Source organism: Pelodiscus sinensis, chromosome 8, assembly GCF_049634645.1.
Source record: "Pelodiscus sinensis isolate JC-2024 chromosome 8, ASM4963464v1, whole genome shotgun sequence".
Taxonomy (NCBI): Eukaryota; Metazoa; Chordata; order Testudines; family Trionychidae; genus Pelodiscus; species Pelodiscus sinensis.
This window is the reverse complement of record NC_134718.1, coordinates 22,261,616-22,281,848: the sequence shown is the minus strand read 5'-3', so window position 1 is coordinate 22,281,848 and position 20,233 is coordinate 22,261,616. Positions and strand designations below refer to the sequence as shown.

Below are 20,233 nucleotides of genomic sequence, written 5' to 3'. Positions count from 1 at the left end.
CTTGCATTATTTAAAATCCCCTTTAAAGCTGCTTGTGATAGTTATTATTGTATTGAAATATTAGTTAGGTCTCTAATGTTAGCTTTTATCCTGAAGTAGGTATGTAAGAGACTAGCCGACTATCTGATAAGTAAATGCTTATAGGATAGTTGATTAGTGACTCGACTAGTCACTTCACTTCCCCCTCCCCCTTGTTGCCTCTATCAGAGAGAGGCAGCAAGTGGTGGGGAGTAGGATTTAGTGCTGGGGGAGCTGGCTTAAAAGCCAGTTCCACCCAGCACTGTCTTCTTGGGGAGAAGAGGCAGGGGTGCAGCGGGGAACCTGGCGTTGCTTCCACCTTTGAAATGTAGCAAGAACAGGACTCTTGCTACCTTTTAAAAGCAGAGGTGCTGCGGGGAGCCCGTGGTGAGCTGGGGACTCAAACAGGGGTGGCCCAAGGTGGGCTGCGGCAGTTGGCGCCCCAGGCAGAACGTGTGATCGGTGCCCCCGCCTGCATAGCCATCAGTGGTGTGATGTCATCATCGGGCACCCTGGGCGCCCCATTGAAGGCGGTGCCCTACGCGACGGCCAAGTTGGCCTATAGTCACGGGCCGCCCCTGGACTCAAATAGTTCCCTGCTGGCCCTGTACTCCCTGTAAATAAATGTACAAGAGCCCCGGGAGGGCTCTTGTACATTTCAAAAGCAAAGCCCTCTGGGAGCCAGCGGGGGACAATTATTAATTATAGAGGCCCAGACCTTGTTTAAATATAGCACATCTGTGACACTGTAGATCAGGGCTTCCCAAACTTTTTGACATGGGGACCAGTAAATCCATTCACGAACTTTTGGAGGACCAGTAATTTTCATTTGCATATTCATTAATCAAATAATGAATATTCAAATAAGTTGTTTCTGGACCTCCTAAATCTCCCAGGGCCAGCTTTAGCAATGCTTTTGATATGGTCACCCACAATATTCTTGCCAGCAAGTTAAGGAATATGGATTGGATAAATGGGATGTAAGACAGACGGAAAGCTGGTTAGACCAGGGTTTCCCAAAATTTTTACTTTAATTGGAACACTCCTGCTCCCCCTGCTGCGCCTCTGGCCAGCCCCACTTCCCCCAACCCCTCCCGAGCAGCCAGTTCTCCCCCGCTTCTCCTCCCAATCTCCCTGGGCCAGCCCTGCTGCCTGCGTCCAGCCCTCCTTCCAGTGGCCGCTTCTCCCACCTCGCCCACATCTTCCCTGGCCAGCTCCCTGCCCCCAACCTCACACCCCCCCGGCAGCCCTGCTTCCACCAGCCCCCCCAATCTCTCCAGCCTGCCCTGATTCCCCCATCCAGTTCTGCTTCCAGTGGCCAGCTCTTCCCTCCTCTTCACCCCAGAATCCCCTGGCACCTGCACCTTTCCTTAGCTCTGCACCCTCCTGGTGCCTCCCGTTGCCCTCTTTTTCCCTAATACCCACCCCCTCACCAGTCTCTGCCCCATTCCTCTCCTGCTCCCCTGTGGCCTCACACACAGTTTGCTCCATCCTGACCTTCCTCATGCCCATCCCTTCTTTCAAGCCTTCTCCCAGCACCTCCCCCTCCAGCCCTCAGTGCCCTTCCTCTCTCCTCTCCTCTCCTCTCCTCTCCTCTCCTCTCCTCTCCTCTCCTCTCCTCTCCTCTCCTCTCCCAGCATCACCCTGTCCCCCCTCCCACTGACACTTCCCCTCCTGCCCTTTCCCTCATTGTCTGCACTTGGCCCCCTGGCATTTGTCTCTCTTCTGCACCCCTGTCCCTTGGTGCCTTTCCCTCCCCCACCCAAGCCCCTTCTCCATCCATCCCTTCCCCCCCCACCTTGCCTCTCCTCACCTCCGCCGGTTCCCTACCTTCTCCTTCCATGTTGCGGGGCCAGAGTCTGCACTCAGGCCCTGGAGGCCAAACCCGGAGCCAGCCAGGCCCTGCCACGTGCCTCCCACGGGTTTCAAAACCCCGGGCTGTGACGTCACGCCTGGGTGTCCTCCCCGCCCACGTGCAACGCCACGCATGGGCGGCAGGTGGCGAGGAGGAACTGCGCATGGCAGGGACGTCCGGGGCTGAGGGGAACGCTCTGGGGGTGGGGGAGGGAGAACGCGCAGGGGGGAATCCGGGGCTCACTCCAGGCAGAGCCAGGGAGAGACCCAGCTCCACATAGTGGTGGAGCAGGGCCCCGGCTCTTAACTCCCTGGCACTTCCGGGTGCAGGGGCATGGGGCCCAATTCAACCTAATGGGTCGAATCGGCCTAAGGGCTGGCAGCCACCAGGCATGCCAAGGCCCGGCATTTTTTTCTGCGCCATAGTTTGGGAAACGCTGCTGTAGATGAAACATGAATATTTCTATTGTAACAATTGGCTTGGGTTTACGTTTCATCCTATAAAAACGTCTTGTGCATTTGAAAGAAATTTGAGGATTCTGTAACAACTTTCACGGAAGATTGTAATCATGGCAGCTATTTCCTCATAAAATAGCTGTCTTTGGGGGCTATGGCTTTCCTTCAAATGGATAAGAGTGATATATTATTGTATTAAGTCTTCTGAGAAGGTTTATGTTGCAAATTTACTGAACTTGCAATATATGTTGTGTACTGTTAGATTTTGCCTGAAGGATTTTTGTTACAGAGGCACAGTTAAATTTCAGGCTAACATCCCATTATAATTCTGGTTCTTGGATTTTTAACCGTTTTTTTTTCATCCTTGTGTGTAACTGATACTCCTAAATCTTTACATGCTACATGTTCGTCCAGGATATGTTTTTGTTTGTTTATAAGGTTGGGGTAAAATGGACAAGGATAATTTATTAGAGTTCAAAAATAGGATTTACAACTTTTTGATAACTTTTCAATATTTTATTGAGAAATAAAAAGCCCATTGTGGCCTATCATTCTAAGTTTGGGTTTTTTTTTCTGTTAATTTACTTAGGTGTGATCTATTTTGGAGGGAGAGGTTGGCGGTTGCATCATTTAGCTATGAACTTCAGTTTGTATGTATGGAATAATCTGTGTGGCCTATGTGGACTTGAAAAGAATACATCAGGCAGTTTTGCAATGTCCCCACAGAACTTCTAAGATAGGAGAGAAAAGTTAGGAGGATCTGAACTCTTCAGGAGTACTTAATCTTTGAGTACTTAATCTTCAAGGAGAGACTGAGTGTGAATGCTGCTTCATTTTCCTTCTGGTAAAACAAGGAGTCCTTCCTGGAGAGAAAGCTCTTCAAATGGAAGAGTTAAGTGGTAGCCAACCTCTGTTCGCTGGAGCTCTTTGGACATGGGGTGGTTATAGGATGATGTGATTTTTTTTTTTAACCTTGTTTTTCTGTATTAAAAGTTGAAAAAGTCAGTCTGAAGTAGAGATGTAAAAATGAGAGTATTCAAGTAAATGTATAACTGATGAAAATTTCAGCAGTTACATGTTTACATGTGGGTGTTGTGGGGAAAGGTGAGAACCACTACGTAAGGGACCTGGATTCAAAGGAAGCTCCTTGTGAGTACCGGATCCTGTCTGTCCCCCATCCCATGCTGCTGCCTCTGATACAGAGGTGGCAGCACAGGGAGGAGGCCCTGCGTGTAACTGTGAAGAATAACTGATGAGCCCAGACTCATCAGTTAACCATTTATACCTTTATGCTGTTAAATCCCTACAGGATAAAAAACTGAAAGATTGGGGTGATGGTCATTCCCAACCAATAGTAGGATTTTTGTTTGTTTGATTGTTGCCAGCTGTAGGCTGGACCTTTCTTAATGTTAGAGGGCTTAAAAAAATGCTTGGATCGAAAATAACAGGGCTTCCAAACTTGATACAAAGAAACATGGCATTACAGGGCAGAGTTTCAATGAAAGTAATGGTGTTTACTAACCTGAACACAGTCCTTTTGGGAACAAGTAACAGATGAAATGTGTATTATTTTCAGAATACTCTAAGATCAAAAAGGAATAGTTGTAGCTTTAAAATGTTTCTTTTCACAGCAAGCAAGGGCAGAACAGGAAGAGGAGTTCATCAGTAATACTCTATTTAAGAAGATTCAGGCTTTGCAGAAGGAGAAAGAGACACTTGCAGTGAACTATGAAAAGGAAGAAGAATTTCTCACTAATGAGCTCTCAAGGAAATTGATGCAGGTAATTGGTTTCTCAGCTTGTATTTCTCTTCACAGACCCCAAAGGACAAGCCTCAAGAAGCTAGTTTAAATTTTGTTCATGTTAGCATATTTTCAATAAAAGGGATGGGTCATGTTATCTATAGAACAGAACTAACACTTTGTAGAGGGGAAAAAACAAAAATCTTTTAAAAATGTTAATGAAAAGGCTTTTTAAAACAAACATTTCTCTAGTGTTTGTAACTCAGATTTTGTAGCAGTGAACACTTGAAATTATGTTGCTTTCCATTCTCTGTACTGAGATAGAAAAGGTAAAGATAGCATATAACATGAAAAGTAAATTGGTTTTTAAAAATGCTTAGATTTCTAATATTTTAAGCATTTGTTGGTAAGATGGGTGAAGAACCTTATTTACAGTATTTGATTAAATTAACTCTGCATATGTGACCCAGATAATTAGAATACTTACGTTAAGGTGGATAGCAGCACTTGAAACTGTGCCTGGAAAAGTTATCCACACTTATTTAAAATGTTAATTTGATATTTTTAGTAATTTACAGACTCGTCTATTAACACTTATGATAGGTGCCTTACTAGTATTTCATCAGTGCAGCAAATAAAAGTTTAATAATGTATTTAAAAAACTTATTTTTGCACATTTTAAACTTTTTTAGCATTTTAGTACTGTAACTTTAAGAACTTTTATAATACTGTATATTTAATTGGAGTGAGAAATATACTGTTTGTAAACTACTCTATGGCTAATCTCCTGTGATACCTTCAGTATTGGGCAATGGGATAATTAGTGGGTGACTTTGCCACTTGTCCCTTTCCTCATTCATTAAGATAAATGGCCTGGACTTAAGGTTCTTTATATTTTGTGTACATTCCTCCCACAGTTTCTCTGGATTTATACTAATCTAGTCTCATTCACAAATATAAACTTCACAATTTGCCTTTTTCTATGAAGACACTAGCAGCATTTTTGGTGAGAATGAAGGAAGAAGGGAATTGAATATTCTCTTCTCACCAAAGAAAAATTTAGTTCTACTTATAATAAAATACATTGGTACATTCATTCCCCTTTATTTGGCAATAGTGAGGTCACATCACTAAGGGTACGTCTAGACTACATGCCTCTGGCGACAGAGGCATGTAGAGTAGGCTACCCGACAGAGTAAAATGAAGCGGCGATTTAAATAATCGCCGCTTCATTTAAATTTACATGGCTGCCGCGTTGAGCCGACAAACAGCTGATCAGCTGTTTGTCGGCTCAGCGCGATAGTCTGGACGCTCCCCTGCCGACATCAAAGGGAGTTGTCGACAACCCAGGTATGCCTCCTGGGATGAGGCATACCTGGGTTGTCGACAACTCCCTTTGATGTTGGCAGGGGAGCGTCCAGACTATCGCGCTGAGCCGACAAACAGCTGATCAGCTGTTTGTCGGCTCAACGCGGCAGCCATGTAAATTTAAATGAAGCGGCGATTATTTAAATCGCCGCTTCATTTTACTCTGTCGGGTAGCCTAATCTACATGCCTCTGTCGCCAGAGGCATGTAGTCTAGACGTACCCTAAGTAAATAGTGAGGTACAACTTCAGTGGACTAGCTCTGGAAAACAGCACAATTGGCCGTGTATTATTTCAATCACTGGAATATTTAAATTTCTAACATAAAACTGAAATGTCTTGAGCCAAATGTTCCATCTATCGCAAAACAAATTTTAATATTAAATAGCTTAAGTGAAAAATGCAACTTGATTTAATTGGCTAAAGTGGCTTCAAACACATGTAAACTCTTAATGCACATGGGATTTCACAATTTTCTTCACAACCAAGTTGCCACACCAAGTGTAATGTATGTTGTATTTATAAGTAAAAGTTTTGTTTTTCTGTTTGAGTTAAGCTGTCAGGAAGGGTGGGTACTGTTTTAAAAGTATATGTGTTGAATAGACTTACATTTTGTGACATTAGGTGCATATTACAGAATTTAAAATAAACTTCTTGTCTAAAACTGTCACAAACTGAACATATTTACATGCTCTTCCATCTCACCTCACTGATAAGTGTCCTTTGGGCTATAGTCTCAAATTAATGGAATCATTGAGTTGGACGAGACCTCAGGAGTCCACAATCCCCTGCCCAAAGTAGGACCAACCCCAACTAAATCATCCCAGCCAGGGCTTTGTCAAGCCGGGACTTAAAAAATTTTAGGGATGGAGATTCCACCACCTCCCTCAGTAACCCATTCCAGAGCTTCACCACCCTCCTAGTGAAACAATTTTTCCTAATATCCAACCTAGACCTCCACTACTGGAACTTGAGACCATTGCTCCTTGTTCTGTCACCTGTCCCTACTGAGAACTGCTTCTCTCCATCCTCTTTGGAATCCTCCCTTCCTTTTCAGTTAGTTAAAGGCTGCTGTCCAATTCCCCTTCTTCTCTTCTGTAGGTAAGTCGCCCCCTAATCATTTTTGTTGCCTTATGCTGGACTTTCACCAATGTGTCCACATCCTTTTTATAATGTGGGTCCCAGAATTTGACACAGCTTCAGATGTGACCTCACTATTGCCGAATAAAGGGGAATGAATACTTCCCCAGATCTGCTGGCAATGCTCCTCCTAATGCACCTCAATATGCTGTTAACCTTCTTGGCTAAAAGGACACACAGTTAACTCCTATCCAGCTTCTCATCCACTGTAATCCCCAGGTTCTTTTCTGCAGAACTGCTGCCTAGCCAGTTGGTCCACAGCCTATAGCAGCACTTGGAATTTTTCCATCCTAAAGTCAGGACTCTGTACTTGTCCTTGTTGAATCTCATCAGATTTCTTTTGGCTCAATCCTCCAATTTGTCTACGCCACTCTGGATCCTATCCCTACATTCCAGCATATCTACCTTTGCCCTCTAATTTAAGGTCATCTGCAAACATGATGAGTGCAGTCCATCCCCTTATCCAGGTCATATTCCATTGTCTCCTAAAAAGAGTTGAAGCAGGTTCTATGTTCTTAAATGATTCTTGCATATTCCCAGAACGTTTGTCTGAGAATGACTTATCATAAGCCCACAGGAGTGAAATCCTATGGGCAGACAGTACTAGCAGTTTGAAAGAAGTTAAGAATTAAACTTTCTTGATAGCCATGGTGGCATAGATGATCTAGGAGAAGTCTAGGAGTCAGACCATCTGGATTTTATAGAAACCATTTGAATTGTGTTTAAAATGGATTAGGGACTAGTCAAGTAGTTGACTACTTGTGTTCCTCCCCTCTTGCTGTTTCTGTATCAGAGGCAGCAAAGAGGAGGGGGAAAGCAGCAGCCAGTGCTAGGGAGAACTGGCTTAAAAGCTGGTTCTCCCCCCCCCCCCCCCCCCGCACTGTCTCTGCGGTACCATGTGCCTCTCCTCTGCTAGAAGGCACAGGAAGCTGCCACGAAACAGCATCTATCTGTGTGGGCCCCGCTGCAAGTCAGGACCCCCCGTGGACAGGCGCTGCTGGACCCTCCACGAGTCAGGATTGAGCATGCCTGGCTCAGTCCCAGCTCACACAGGGTCTTGGACTACTGCACCTCTGCATTTTAAATGTAGTGAGAACCACCCAGCTATTACTACATTTAAAATGCAAAACCATAGTGGAGGTAGCTCCCAAGCCCAATGCGAGCTGGAATAGAGCACCTTCCCTTATTGACTAATTGTATAGTTGATACAAATTGTATTGACTACATGATTTGCCAGTTACCTGCCTCTTAACATCCTTAACATGGACAACAATAACACATGGAAGAAAAATTGCAGTCTCTAGGCAAATGTTTTGGAATCCAATAGAGGAAATTTCTTTGACACTCTGAAATTAATTGCTTGGGGCAGACATTCGCTATTACCCTCTCCATGAAGGGATCAATTGTAATTCCCCATTTTCTGTGGATAGTATTGCCAGTCCCCCAGCACTACTTAAATTTTACCTGGATTAAAAGTAAAATGGTTAGATTTTATCCAGTCCAGTAACTATAAGATGGTAGCAATAAAACAAATTACAAAATGTATGTTTTAGAAGCACTAATATTTCCCCAAAAGCTGCAGCTGTATTTTTTAGCTGCATTCTAAACTTTATGGAAGCAGGGTTATATGTTCAGATTTAAAATATAGGAAATATATTCTGTTCTTAGAAAGTCGGAGGAGTTAACTACATGCAATCAGTATTCTAGGAAACTGTGATTTGTTAATATACTACAAAAAGAGCAGTCATGCTCCTTCAGTTCCTTTCATTTGGGAGTCCTGAAAGACACTGGCATAGGGGAAAAGATTCTGTCCAAACCAGAAATTTAGCAAAATCAAGGATTTCCTTCACAAGGGGCATGCCATTAAAACAGTCTGTATCCAATTCTAGCCCCCCCCCCCCATTACAGAAAGGAAGTGGGTGCATTGGAGAAAGTCCAGCAGAGGGCAGCCAAAATGATTAGGAGGCTGGAGCACATGATTTAGGAGCGGCTGAGGGATTTGGGCTTATTTAGTCTACAAAAGAGAACACTGAGGCAGGATTTGATAGCCGTCTTTAACTACCGAGGGGCAGGGGGATCCAAAGAGGATGGAGGCTGTTCTCAGTGGTGATAGATGACAGAACAAGGAGCAATGCTCTTAAGTTGCAGTGAGAGAGGTCTAGGTTGGATATTAGGAAAAACTATTTCACTATGAGGGTGGTGAAGCACTGGAATGGATTACCTCTGGAGGTGGAATCTAGTTGCTTCTTCTTCGAGTGATGTCCCCGTGGGTGCTCCACTACAGATGTCGGGCTCGTCCCGGCGCCGCAAACTGGAAATTTTTCGCCAGCAGTAGCCCCCTCCGGAGGACCGCGCATGCGCAGAGTGTTCCGCGGCGTTCACGCCTTTTCTGCATCGCGCGGTCCGACTCGCCACTTCCTCCTAACCGTCCACGGCCGCAGACTGATTTGGAACACGCTCCTCCCCTGAGGAGAATTCGTATTGTTATTCCTTTATTCTTTCCCAGTTATCCCCTTCCTACATAGTTAGTCAGTTATTATCTTAGTTAATAGTTTAAAAAAAAAAAAACCTTTTCTTCTCTTCCCGTTATAATCTGAGGGCCGCTTCCACGAGCTCCTCAAGTTTGCTTTCCCCCGGAGACCGCCGCACTAAGCATGCCTGGCTCTCCCGGGTTTAAGAAATGCGCTTTGTGCGGTGAAGCCATGCTGGTCTCTGATGGCCACTCCCGCTGTATTCGCTGCGTGGGAGAGGGCCACATCCCCCAGAAATGCGGTCACTGTGCTGACTGCACGCACTAGGCGTGACAGAGAAATGCACCTGAAGATGCTATTCTTCAATAAGGCTCTCCAGCCCCTGTCGGTAGAAGTACGGGAAGCTCCGGGCACGCATAAATCCAAGGACGGAAGAAGCTCCGCTCCGTCCAGGAGTCTAAGTGCAGGAGAGGCGCGAGGCTCGTCGGGCCACCCTCCCACACAGGGAGTGGAGAAGTTACCGAAAGCCCGTAGTACATCATCGCCGAGCCCCGCACTCTCAGTGCTCTCGGTCCTGGCAGGTCGCCCGGAATCGGCACCGTCATCTACGGCACCGAGTCTCCGAGCAGCATCGCAGCCAGATACGGTGCGGTCCGAGGCACTCGGCACCGTTGCCTCATGAATGCTCTCAGGCTAATCCGGCACCGGCGGTCGACCCGGCACCGAAGCCTAAGCAGGCACCGAAGACTAAGCCGCAACCAGCACAGATACTGGAGACGGCACCGAGAAAACACTCGGCGCCTGGGTCATCCCGCCCCCATTCAAGACCTGGGGATACGGCTTCGGCGCACATACAGGGCACGCCTGCACCTGCCTGCACCGACCATCCGTTGTGTGCGGCTGAACCGGCTCCGTCCGTTGCTTCGGCGCTGGCCCCTACGGGCCCGCAACCCAACGGCTCTGGGGATGAGACGGCACCACCATCCCCATCTTCTCCACCTCGGTCGCCACGCCTCCCGGAGGAAGTCTCTGACTTTGCCTCAGTTGTCTCCATTCCGGGTAGCCCAGTCCCCAGGCCTCTCCCATCCACGGGGGTACTGACTAAGGCTCAAAGGAAGACTCACCATCCTCGTATGCCTTCCCCCAGTTCCGATAGGGCGACGTTTTCCCCTGAAGCATCGCTCTCACCTCGTCAAAGACGGCGGGATCACCATTACGGTTATTCCCCTACGCACCGTTACTACAGATCCCCGAGGCGATCTATTACACCGCCCCGTTATCACCGTTCATACTACTCGAGATTGCCGTATCACTACTCATACTGCTCACGATCCCCGCGATCTCCTCGCTCCCGATACTATCGCCGCAGGAGCGTTGCTTCTTACTCTCCGCAATATTCACACCGTGGCTCTCGCCATTGTACGTACACCTCGCCCCATTCTGATCGTTCACGTTCAGTCACACGACGCTCACCCTCGTCCCCAGACTGGCAGCAATTACTTTCACCACGGCCAATTACTCAGGACTCTATCCTGCCGGCTCAACGCCCACCAATGCCTACCGGGGATGCGTCAACAGCCTCTGCCCCACATGACGATATCACTCAGTCACCTGTAGCAGAGCAACAGCCCACGGCCTCTCCGACAGATGCCGCTTCCTCTTCCCTGGACAACGCGGTGTTTAATGACGAACCCTCTCTCGCGGATGATTACAAACAATTCCATGAACTTTTCAAACGGATAGCATATTCACAAAACTTATGTACCTCCGAGGCGCCACAAAAGCACCATGCCCTCCTCAGAAACTTACAACAAGCCAACAAATCGAAACTAGCTCTCCTGTTCAATGCTGCTATTCTTGAGGTAGCTAATGACATCTGGCAAACCCTGGCATCTGTGCCCCCTACCAATAAACGCACAGACAGGAAATACTTTATTGATGCCAAAGACGCAGAATTTCTTTTTACTCACCCCGTCCCTAATTCCAACATCGTCGACGCAGCCCAGCAAAAGGCAAGGTCTGCGCAAGCGAGAAATTCTGCTGCGGACAAGGAAGCTAAGCGTCTGGACCTGCTCGGCAGGAAGGTATATTCGTCGGCAACAGCCACACTAAGAATGGCAAACTACTCCGCCCAACTGGCCAACCACGACTTCGATAATTACTCCAAGTTGGTGCCGTTGATGCAACTTCTGCCACACTCCAAAAGGGATGTACTGAAATCCATCGTGCAGGAGGGTTATACAGCAGCCCGTAATGCACTCCAGATATCTCTGGATATTGCCGACTCGGCTTCCCGCACTACGGCGACATCGATCGTCATGCGACGTGCCTCTTGGCTCCACCTGGCTTCTGTACCAAAAGATCTACAGCCCAAGGTGGAAGACCTTCCATTCGATCGAGCCTCCCTGTTTGCCCAGAACACGGATCAAGTGTTCCATTCTGGAAAAGATTCCCGAGCCACGTTAAGAACCCTCGGGATGTACACTCCGCCGTTCAGGCGCAGGAGAGCTTGGCCATATAACAGACAAAGGCTTCCTCCTCCTCCTCCTCCTCCTACTACTACTACTACTACTACTAATTCTAACCAACGCTTTAGGCCCTACGACCAACATAGACAAAGGCAGTGCCCCCAACGTCGCCGCCAACAGCCTAACAAGAATCAGAATCATCAACAACCTCGGCAGCAAGTTTGACGGACTTGTCGAGGGTCTGCGTACCATCCCCCTATTGGAGTCCCCACCATGAGTAACCAAGCTTTTCCACCGCCGTCTGAACCCTTATTGCCTCCGTTGGTTCGCCATCACCACAGACCGTTGGGTCGGGGAGATCGTAACCTCTGGTCTCACCATTCCCTTCTCCACTCTACCTCCCACCAACCCCTCATCCCCGTCCCTTTTCAGGGACCCCTCTCACGAATTTCTGCTACATCAGGAGGTCACGCATCTACTTACTATAGGTGCGGTAGAAGTAGTTCCTCCCGAGTTCCGAGGCAGAGGTTTCTATTCCCGGTATTTCCTCACCGAGAAGAAGTCTGGAGGATGGAGACCTATCCTAGATCTTCGCGGCCTCAACCGCCACCTGCAAAGACAGAAATTCAAGATGGTTACCCTGGGCTCCATCATCCCAGCACTACACAAAGGGGATTGGTTCGTGTCCCTCGATTTACAGGACGCATACTTTCATATTGCTGTCCATCCAGCTCACAGGAGATTTCTACGATTTACCGTGGGCAACGATCATTACCAATACACGGTGCTCCCATTTGGCCTATCCGCAGCCCCAAGAGTGTTTTCAAAGACCATGGCAGTCGTAGCTGCATACCTCTGTTGAGCCGGCATCACCATCTTTCCCTATCTCGACGACTACCTTCTCACGGCCCCTTCGATGCAAGAGGCTGAGACTGCAGTTACCGCTACAAAAGGTATCTTCGAGACTCTTGGGCTAATTATCAATCTACCAAAATCTTCTCTGGTCCCCGCCCAGTCCATCGTTTTCATTGGAGCCAAACTAGATTTGACAATCGCTATGGCGTATCTACCTATAGACAGAGCCGATGCCATCCGAGACCTATCGAGCGTCCTGCTTACTGCCCCGACAGTCTCATACCTTACCTGCTTGAAACTGTTAGGCCACATGGCCTCCACTACGTACGTCGTAGCCCACGCTCGCCTTCGCATGCAGTGCCTGCAACATTGGCTTCTCGCGACCTACAGACCCGGCATTACCAATATCAACAGTCTCACGCCTGTCCCTGCCCGTGTCAAGGACTCACTCGCATGGTGGCTCCACCCGGCCAATACTCTTGCTGGTGTCCCTTTCCGGGCTCAACCTCCGTTAATCCAGCTTACCACGGATGCGTCCCTCGTAGGCTGGGGGGCACACATGCTGCACTATCGGGTCCAAGGCTTATGGTCCCACCAAGAAACCCTGCTCCACATAAACTTTCTGGAACTCAGGGCAGTTTTCAACGCTTGTTGCCACTTCGTCCACCAGATACAGGGAACCACACTACAAGTCCTTACGGACAACATATGTACTATATACTACATCAATCGACAGGGCGGAGCCAGGTCCAGGACCTTGTGTGCGGAATCAGTGCGCCTTTGGAACTGGGCGATTCGCCACAGTGTCACACTCACAGCCTCCTATCTCCCTGGCAAGGCCAATACAATTGCAGATGCACTCAGCAGATCCTTCCAATCCCAACACGAATGGGAACTCCTCCACTCCGTAGCCTGCAATCTGTTTCAGTTATGGGGTTACCCAGAAATCGACCTCTTTGCCACTCGCGGCAACAAGAAATGTCGCTCTTACTGCTCAAGAGCGGGCATAGGCAGCCAATCGATGGGGGATGCCTTCCTGCTCAAATGGGGAACATACCATCTCCTATACGCCTTTCCCCCAATTCCACTGATACCCCCGAGTAATAGGGAAAATACTATCCGACGCAGCGACAGTAATCTTGGTGGCTCCTTTCTGGCCTCGCCAGACATGGCTGACGCAACTCATGCAGATGTCACTATCCAGACCTCAACGGCTTCCACAGCTGAGCAACTTGATCTCGCAGCAGCACGGCAATCTCCTCCATCCGAACATCGACCGTTTGCATCTGACAACTTGGCTCCTAACTGGCTCCAAGGCGCAGAGCTAACCTGCTCCCAAGCAGTCAAGGATGTACTGGTACAAAGCAGGCGTCACAGCACTCAGCGATCTTACCTCTACAAGTGGCGTCGCTTCTTTGCTTGGTGCCAATCACAAACCATCGACCCTCTCAAGGCACATATCCAATGCATCGTAGACTATATACTCCATTTACATTCGCAAGGCTTAATAGTCGCTTCCCTAAGAGTACATGTGGCGGCAATTTCGGCCTTCCACGCTCCAATAGAGGGTTTCTCCGTCTTCTCTCAGCCACTTATGAAGAAGTTCTTTAAGGGTATTTCCAATCTCTACCCACCGCATAAGCCTATCTCAGAACCATGGGACCTTACCCTCGTACTGGACACTCTTACCCGTCCACCATTTGAACCACTTGCAACATGTGATTTACAGACTCTCACCCTTAAAGTTACTTTTCTCCTTGCGATTACTTCAGCCCGACAAGTTTCCGAACTCGCGGCACTCTCAGCCGATCCTCCCTATACGGTATTCACTCAACAGGGCGTCTCACTGAGATGTCACCCAGCCTTCGTGCCAAAGGTTAATTCGTCTTTCCACGTCAATGAGCCTATAGTCCTTCCCACCTTCTACCCCAAGCCACATGCTACACCTGAGGAAGCCCGTTGGCACACATTAGACGTCAGAAGGGCGTTGGCATTCTATTTAGACAGGACGCATCCCTTCCGAAAGTCCCCACGATTACTATCATCACTGGTGACCCGCTCTAAAGGTCATCAACTGTCGTCACAGCGTATATCGTCGCATATCGTTAACTGCATCACTCGCTGTTACACCCTCAGGGGCAGGCCCTTACCCTGTCCACCAACAGCACACTCAACCAGGAGTATGGCTGCCTCCACAGCATTTCTAAAGAACGTACCACTACGTGACATATGCCGTGCAGCAACATGGTCGTCCTCATCCACATTTGCTCGACATTATGCCCTTGATCGTCTCAAAGCGGCAGACGTAGCAGTCGCTCAGGCAGTTCTTTCTTCTGTGCACAGATGATTCCGAAGCATGACCAGCTGTTTGGATGACTGCTTCATACTCACCTGTAGTAGAGCACCCACGGGGACATCACTCGAAGAAGAAGAATTTGTTACTCACCTTGTGCAGTAACATCTGTTCTTCGAGATGTGTGTCCCCGTGGGTGCTCCACGACCTGCCCTCCTCCCTGCTTCGGAGCTCTGTTTTTCTCTCTTTCAGATGTTCCGGCTAGGAGGAACTGGCGAGTCGGACCGCGCGACGCAGAAAAGGCGCGAACGCCGCGGGACACTCTGCGCATGCGCGGTCCTCCGGAGGGGGCTACTGCTGGCGAAAACTTTCCGGTTTGTGGCGCCGGGACGAGCCCGACACCTGTAGTGGAGCACCCACGGGGACACACATCTCGAAGAACAGATGTTACTGCACAAGGTGAGTAACAAATTCTTCACAGATATACACCACAATATTATGGCTGGGTTCATTAATTCTGAATGTATATCATCCTTCATGCTGCAAAAGTGCATGCTTCAATAAAGAAGTATGTGAAGTACTAATTTTGTCTTCTCTGTGTACTTTCACAAAGAATTGTGTTTTTTACTTTCTGTCCTCCTGAAATATTGCTTGGAAAGTTTTTTTTTTTTTTTTACTATTTTAAAGCAATAATGCTTAATCTTAAAAAAAAAAACACTTTATTTCTATGTCTAGTACAACCCTCTTTGCTTGATTATATCCCAGATGTACTACCAGACTTCTCCGGGAATGAGAAGACAAACATGGAAATGTCAGGCTGTCAAAGTCTGTCCTGTTTCAGTTGGTAGTAAAATAGGCGAGGAGTCCTGTGGCACCTTATAGACTAACTGAAGTGTAGGAGCATAAGCTTTCGTGGGCAAAGACCCACTTTGTCAGATGCATCTGACGAAGTGGGTCTTTGCCCACGAAAGCTTATGCTCCTATACTTCAGTTAGTCTATAAGGTGCCATAGGACTCCTCGCCGCTTTTGCAGATTCAGACTAACACGGCTACCCCTCTGATACTTGGTAGTAAAATATGCATTCACTGCATATAATTTTCTTATCTAGAGATGAATGGAGGTTAATTTTAAAATTGATGAGTTTTGTAGATCATTATTTGGCAGAAAGCATGTCAGTTACTGATGGCTTTGATCTGCCTCCATTATGAAAGGTGAAGGTTCCATTAATTCACATGAATGACTGTCAGTTGTTTTTGAGATAAGAAATTATTGGTATTGTAAGACACATTCTCTATTTAATAAAAGAAATGGGAATAGAAGGGCATGTCTGTAATATGGTCAAGTGAACACTTTTATAGTAACTTAACTTTTGCCGTTTTGGTGGTTCTTCAAGTGATGGTACCTATGAGTATGCCACATGTGGGATAGACATGTACAGTAGGGATGTAAAAGACTAGTCGACTATCTGATAAGCATTATGAAAGAGAGGCAGGAAAGGGGGGGAGGAGGGATACTCCAAAGTGGCGTTTCAAAGGTGCAGCCCCTGCACAGCTGATACATGGATCAGCTGTTTGGTGGCTGCCTCTTTAAAATGCTGCTTCTGTGCTTTTCAAAGGAGCAGCTGTGGTGCCCGGTGGTCAGCTGGGGACTCCCCAGCTGATCCTGGTCTCCCCATGGCATTTCCTCAGAACCTGGGATCAGCTGGGGACTCGCCAGCTGATTCCGGGCTCCCTGCAGCATTTCACCATTTCCATGGCTGCCCCTTTGAAAAGCGTGGAGGTGGCAGTTTCAAAGGGGAAGGTGCCGCACAGCTGAGATCCTTTGAAACCTCTGCCTCTGGGCCTTTCTAAGGTGCAGTGCAGCTGGGGGTCAGCTGGGGACTCTCCAACTGATCCTAGGATCCTACTGGCATGCAGCGTAGCATGGAGCCCAGGGTTAGCGGGGGACTGAGTGTCCCCCACTGGCCCCGGGCTCCATGGCTTTGAAATGCACAAGAGCCCTTGCTGGGGACTCTTGTGCATTTCAAAGCAGGCACGCCGTGTGCAGCCCGGAGTTAGCGGGACTTCCCGCTGGCCCAGGGCTGTACGCGGTGTTCCGCATTCCTCCTTTGATTCGTAAGTGCCTATCGACTAGTCGACTAGTCAATTAACCACATTTTAACATCCTTAATGCACAGCATGTCTGAAATTCTTTGTAAACAATGTCTGTTGGCCCACGTGTGCTCTTGAGTGAACCAAAAGCATAAAAGGTCTCTCCAGGGCCTTTATACCACCACATGATCACCTAGAATATTTCTGAGAATATATTTTCTCCTCCCTGTCTGTATTCATCCCTCTTATTGAGGCCATCTCTTGTCTGAGATGGCAAAGTCTAAGGCTTTTCTGGCATGGCAGAATTGTTCTTCCTTCCCACCTGTCAGCTTTGGGGCACAACTATCAGTACTATTGGTTCCACTGGAGATAGGGATCTGGCTTTCTTTCAGATGAGTCTGAGGCTTCTCAGGAGCCTTTTGCAGCGTCAGACAGAGGTGGCAGGAGACAGGAGCCCTGGAAGCTCTGTGTTCCAGGTTCCAAAGCTGGGTGGTATCCTGTGCCATGGGGTAATCCTCCGCCAGTTATTCATTCTATTGGCAATATTAGGGACCCTGGATGTCGTAACCTACATACCGAGGACTGGTTTAGCAGTCCTATTTGACATTGATTAGACGCTCACACCTGAACCCATTGGAATGTTTAGAAGGGGAAGGTGAGCTGGATCCAACAGGGCCATGAGTGATCTCATCATCTTCACTGGATGAGGTGGTTACCCCATCTTCTCCATCTCTGCCAGGCAAAGTCAGAATACATATTGATTCAATAGATCTCCCTATGGTTTGTCATGCCTGCCACTCCTCCCTCCCATTCATCTGATCCAGACATGTCCAAATAATGTCCGATCATATGACGAGGTGAGTTGACTCCAGAGTCATCAGCGATCATAGACTATATACTCACTCTTAAATTTGAGAGTGCATCTTGCTCCTGTGAATAACCAGACAACATTCACTCGTCTTGTCACAACTAGATATTTGAAGGGCATTCAGTTCTTTCCACCAGTGGGGAAGTGGGAATCTCAGTGATACCTCAGTTTTTGTTGTGTTGTCACTCATTAAATCTCCCTTTGAACCTCTGTGCTCTATTGTCAGTCTGTTCATGCCGGTGGCCTTTCTGGAAGCTAAATTTCATCATTCAGATAATCTGCTTACCTATATTTTTGCAAAACCATGTGCTTCAGATGGAGAGAAACAGTTGCACCTAAGGGCTTTGGCCTTTTTATCTGTAAATAATGGACATGAAAAAGACTCCTAAATTATTTGTTTCCATAGCAGAGCACTCATGGTGCCAAGCTACATTGATGAGACTTTCAGAATGGATCTCAGGTTACCCTTTGTGACCAAAAAGCTCATATTCCCACTGTGGAGAGAATGAGGACTTGTTCCGCCAGAGGGCAAGTTACTGTTGCTTTATCACTGAGAGCTGTAGCACTCCTTGAGATATGTAGCACAGTACCTGGTGCTCTTTGCATATCTTCTTGAGAAATTCACCCTCTGGTTAAGTCATCTGTGGATACAGCCCTGGGGACAGCAGTACTAAAGTTAGCTATCACTTCTGCCTCTGTACACCCTCCTCTTGTCTGATTATTGCTTGGAAATCTCACACTTGTTGAATACACATAGGGACCATCCCTTAGGAAATGGAGGTGACTTAGCTGAAACTGGAGGTTTTTCAAGAACTGCAATCCCTATCTGTATTCCACAGTCTATTGTGTCCCTTCAGCTGTGCATTGTTTGATCTGCCTTAAGAATGGGAAACGGGAGAGGCAATAGCCCACATCACCTTTTATGATCTTAGTTTGGAGCACAAGGAGAATTGCAGCACATATTTGGTCCAACAAACACTACTTGCAAAACATTCCAGACACAGGAGCATGATGTGCATGTGTGGTATGCAGGTAGGGACTACACATTTTAGAGAGCCTCCAGTTTTACTCCTTAAGTAACCTCCATCTTTATTTGAATTGTGAGATTGTGGCTTTGCTACAGCCCAAGATTTTTAAAATAGGAATAAACAGTATTCATTCACTGTCTGCTATTTGAAAGTGGTGGGTACCAAGCAACTTCCACTGAAGCTGAAAAACTATTTTCCATATAAGAGAAACTAATACCGATTATTTGTACAAACAGTGAATTTTGTTTTTGTTTTGATAGGCAGGTTTACAGCTGTCACTGACTTCATTGCTGACATTTAAAAATAGGACACAATAAGCCACATTTTAATTGACACAGTTCTCCGTTTAGTAGATTCATAAGCATTTCCTAGATCAGCATGCTATTATTCATTACAGTTATAAAATATATTAAAACTGCATTAGCTTTTCACCTGTTACAAAATTGATTTCAAAACATTTTTATTTTCTAGCCTGATTGTAAATAAGCACACATTCACACGTACAACAAGAGAAGCAGATAACTTACCCAGGGTGCCTACCCTTCTTCTTGACCATGCCTTCTTTTATAGCATGGCATAGCACAGTTTGCCAATTATTGTTTATAAATGGTTATTAGCCTTTGGTAAAATGGAATGCTTATTTATTGGGCTTGTAGAAGCACTTTCTTCAATTAGCTTTATGCAACACCGCATTTGGTTCTGCTGGCAAAATTCTGCATATGCAAATTCAAAGTATTGTAGTGATGCAGACACTTCATTAATAGCAACCATTTTTATAGCTCTTATTTTAAATCAAATGTGTCCTGTGTTCAGGGATTTGGAGCAGTCAAATTTTTGAATTGCTCTGCTCCAGCTCTGCTCCGGCACCAATAGTGACTGCTCCAGCTCCGCTCCGACTCCGCATCGTGCTCCAACTCAAATTAATTTTTAACTAAATAAAAAAGTGCATACTATAATTTTGAAAAAAGCATTACTTTTATTCAGAGTTTTAAAATAATTTAAATGTTATCAGCAATGATACAAACTAGAATCATTAATAATTCAATCTGTAAAAAATTATTGCAGCACTCAAGTCGTCTTTCATAGCCTGCAGCAGGTCATTTAAAATTAACTTTAAAGCCGAAAACAGTCGCTCTACGCTAGCTTGAGTTGTTGGCATGCTCGAAGCAATTCTACAGGCAGCCTGAATGTGGCGTGGGTAGCTGTGAAAGGCCTCAAAAACAGACTTAACTTTTGGCCTACCAATAGACTCCATCGTCTCACAATCTTCCCGAAAGTTTCTCTCGAATAATGCTTCATTACAGTTATGAATCTCAGAAACTCCCCGGTGTCTTTCTTGTTTATCCAATTCCTTTTCGAAGTCGTCATCTTCAGAAGAATTGGTGCTTGAATTATCTCCATTTCCCTGTGATGGTTGAAGAAGTCTCAGGGATGGATGCTCGAACAAGTTCAGAGTGGAGACGGAAGTTTGAGAACAGCCTGCTATTTCTGAAGGATGCAAACTTTCCGAAACCGCAGATTCGACTGTTGATTACTCCTTTTGTTGTGTTTCATTTTCTTCAACCTCTTTCGCCGAGTTCAAAT

The 20,233-nt window shown here is 46.7% G+C and overlaps 1 protein-coding gene across 5 annotated transcripts in view; it reads left to right on the top strand.

The window, feature by feature from the left end:
- The window catches only part of CCDC6 (coiled-coil domain containing 6), an 87,777-nt gene that overhangs the window by 26,177 nt on the left and 41,367 nt on the right, over positions 1 to 20,233 (top strand). For all 5 annotated transcript variants that reach the window (XM_075934861.1, XM_075934862.1, XM_025184529.2 and 2 more), the window contains exon 2: positions 3,960 to 4,109. In XM_075934861.1, the coding sequence (XP_075790976.1) occupies positions 3,960 to 4,109 (150 nt within the window). The remainder of the gene's footprint in view (positions 1 to 3,959; positions 4,110 to 20,233) is intronic.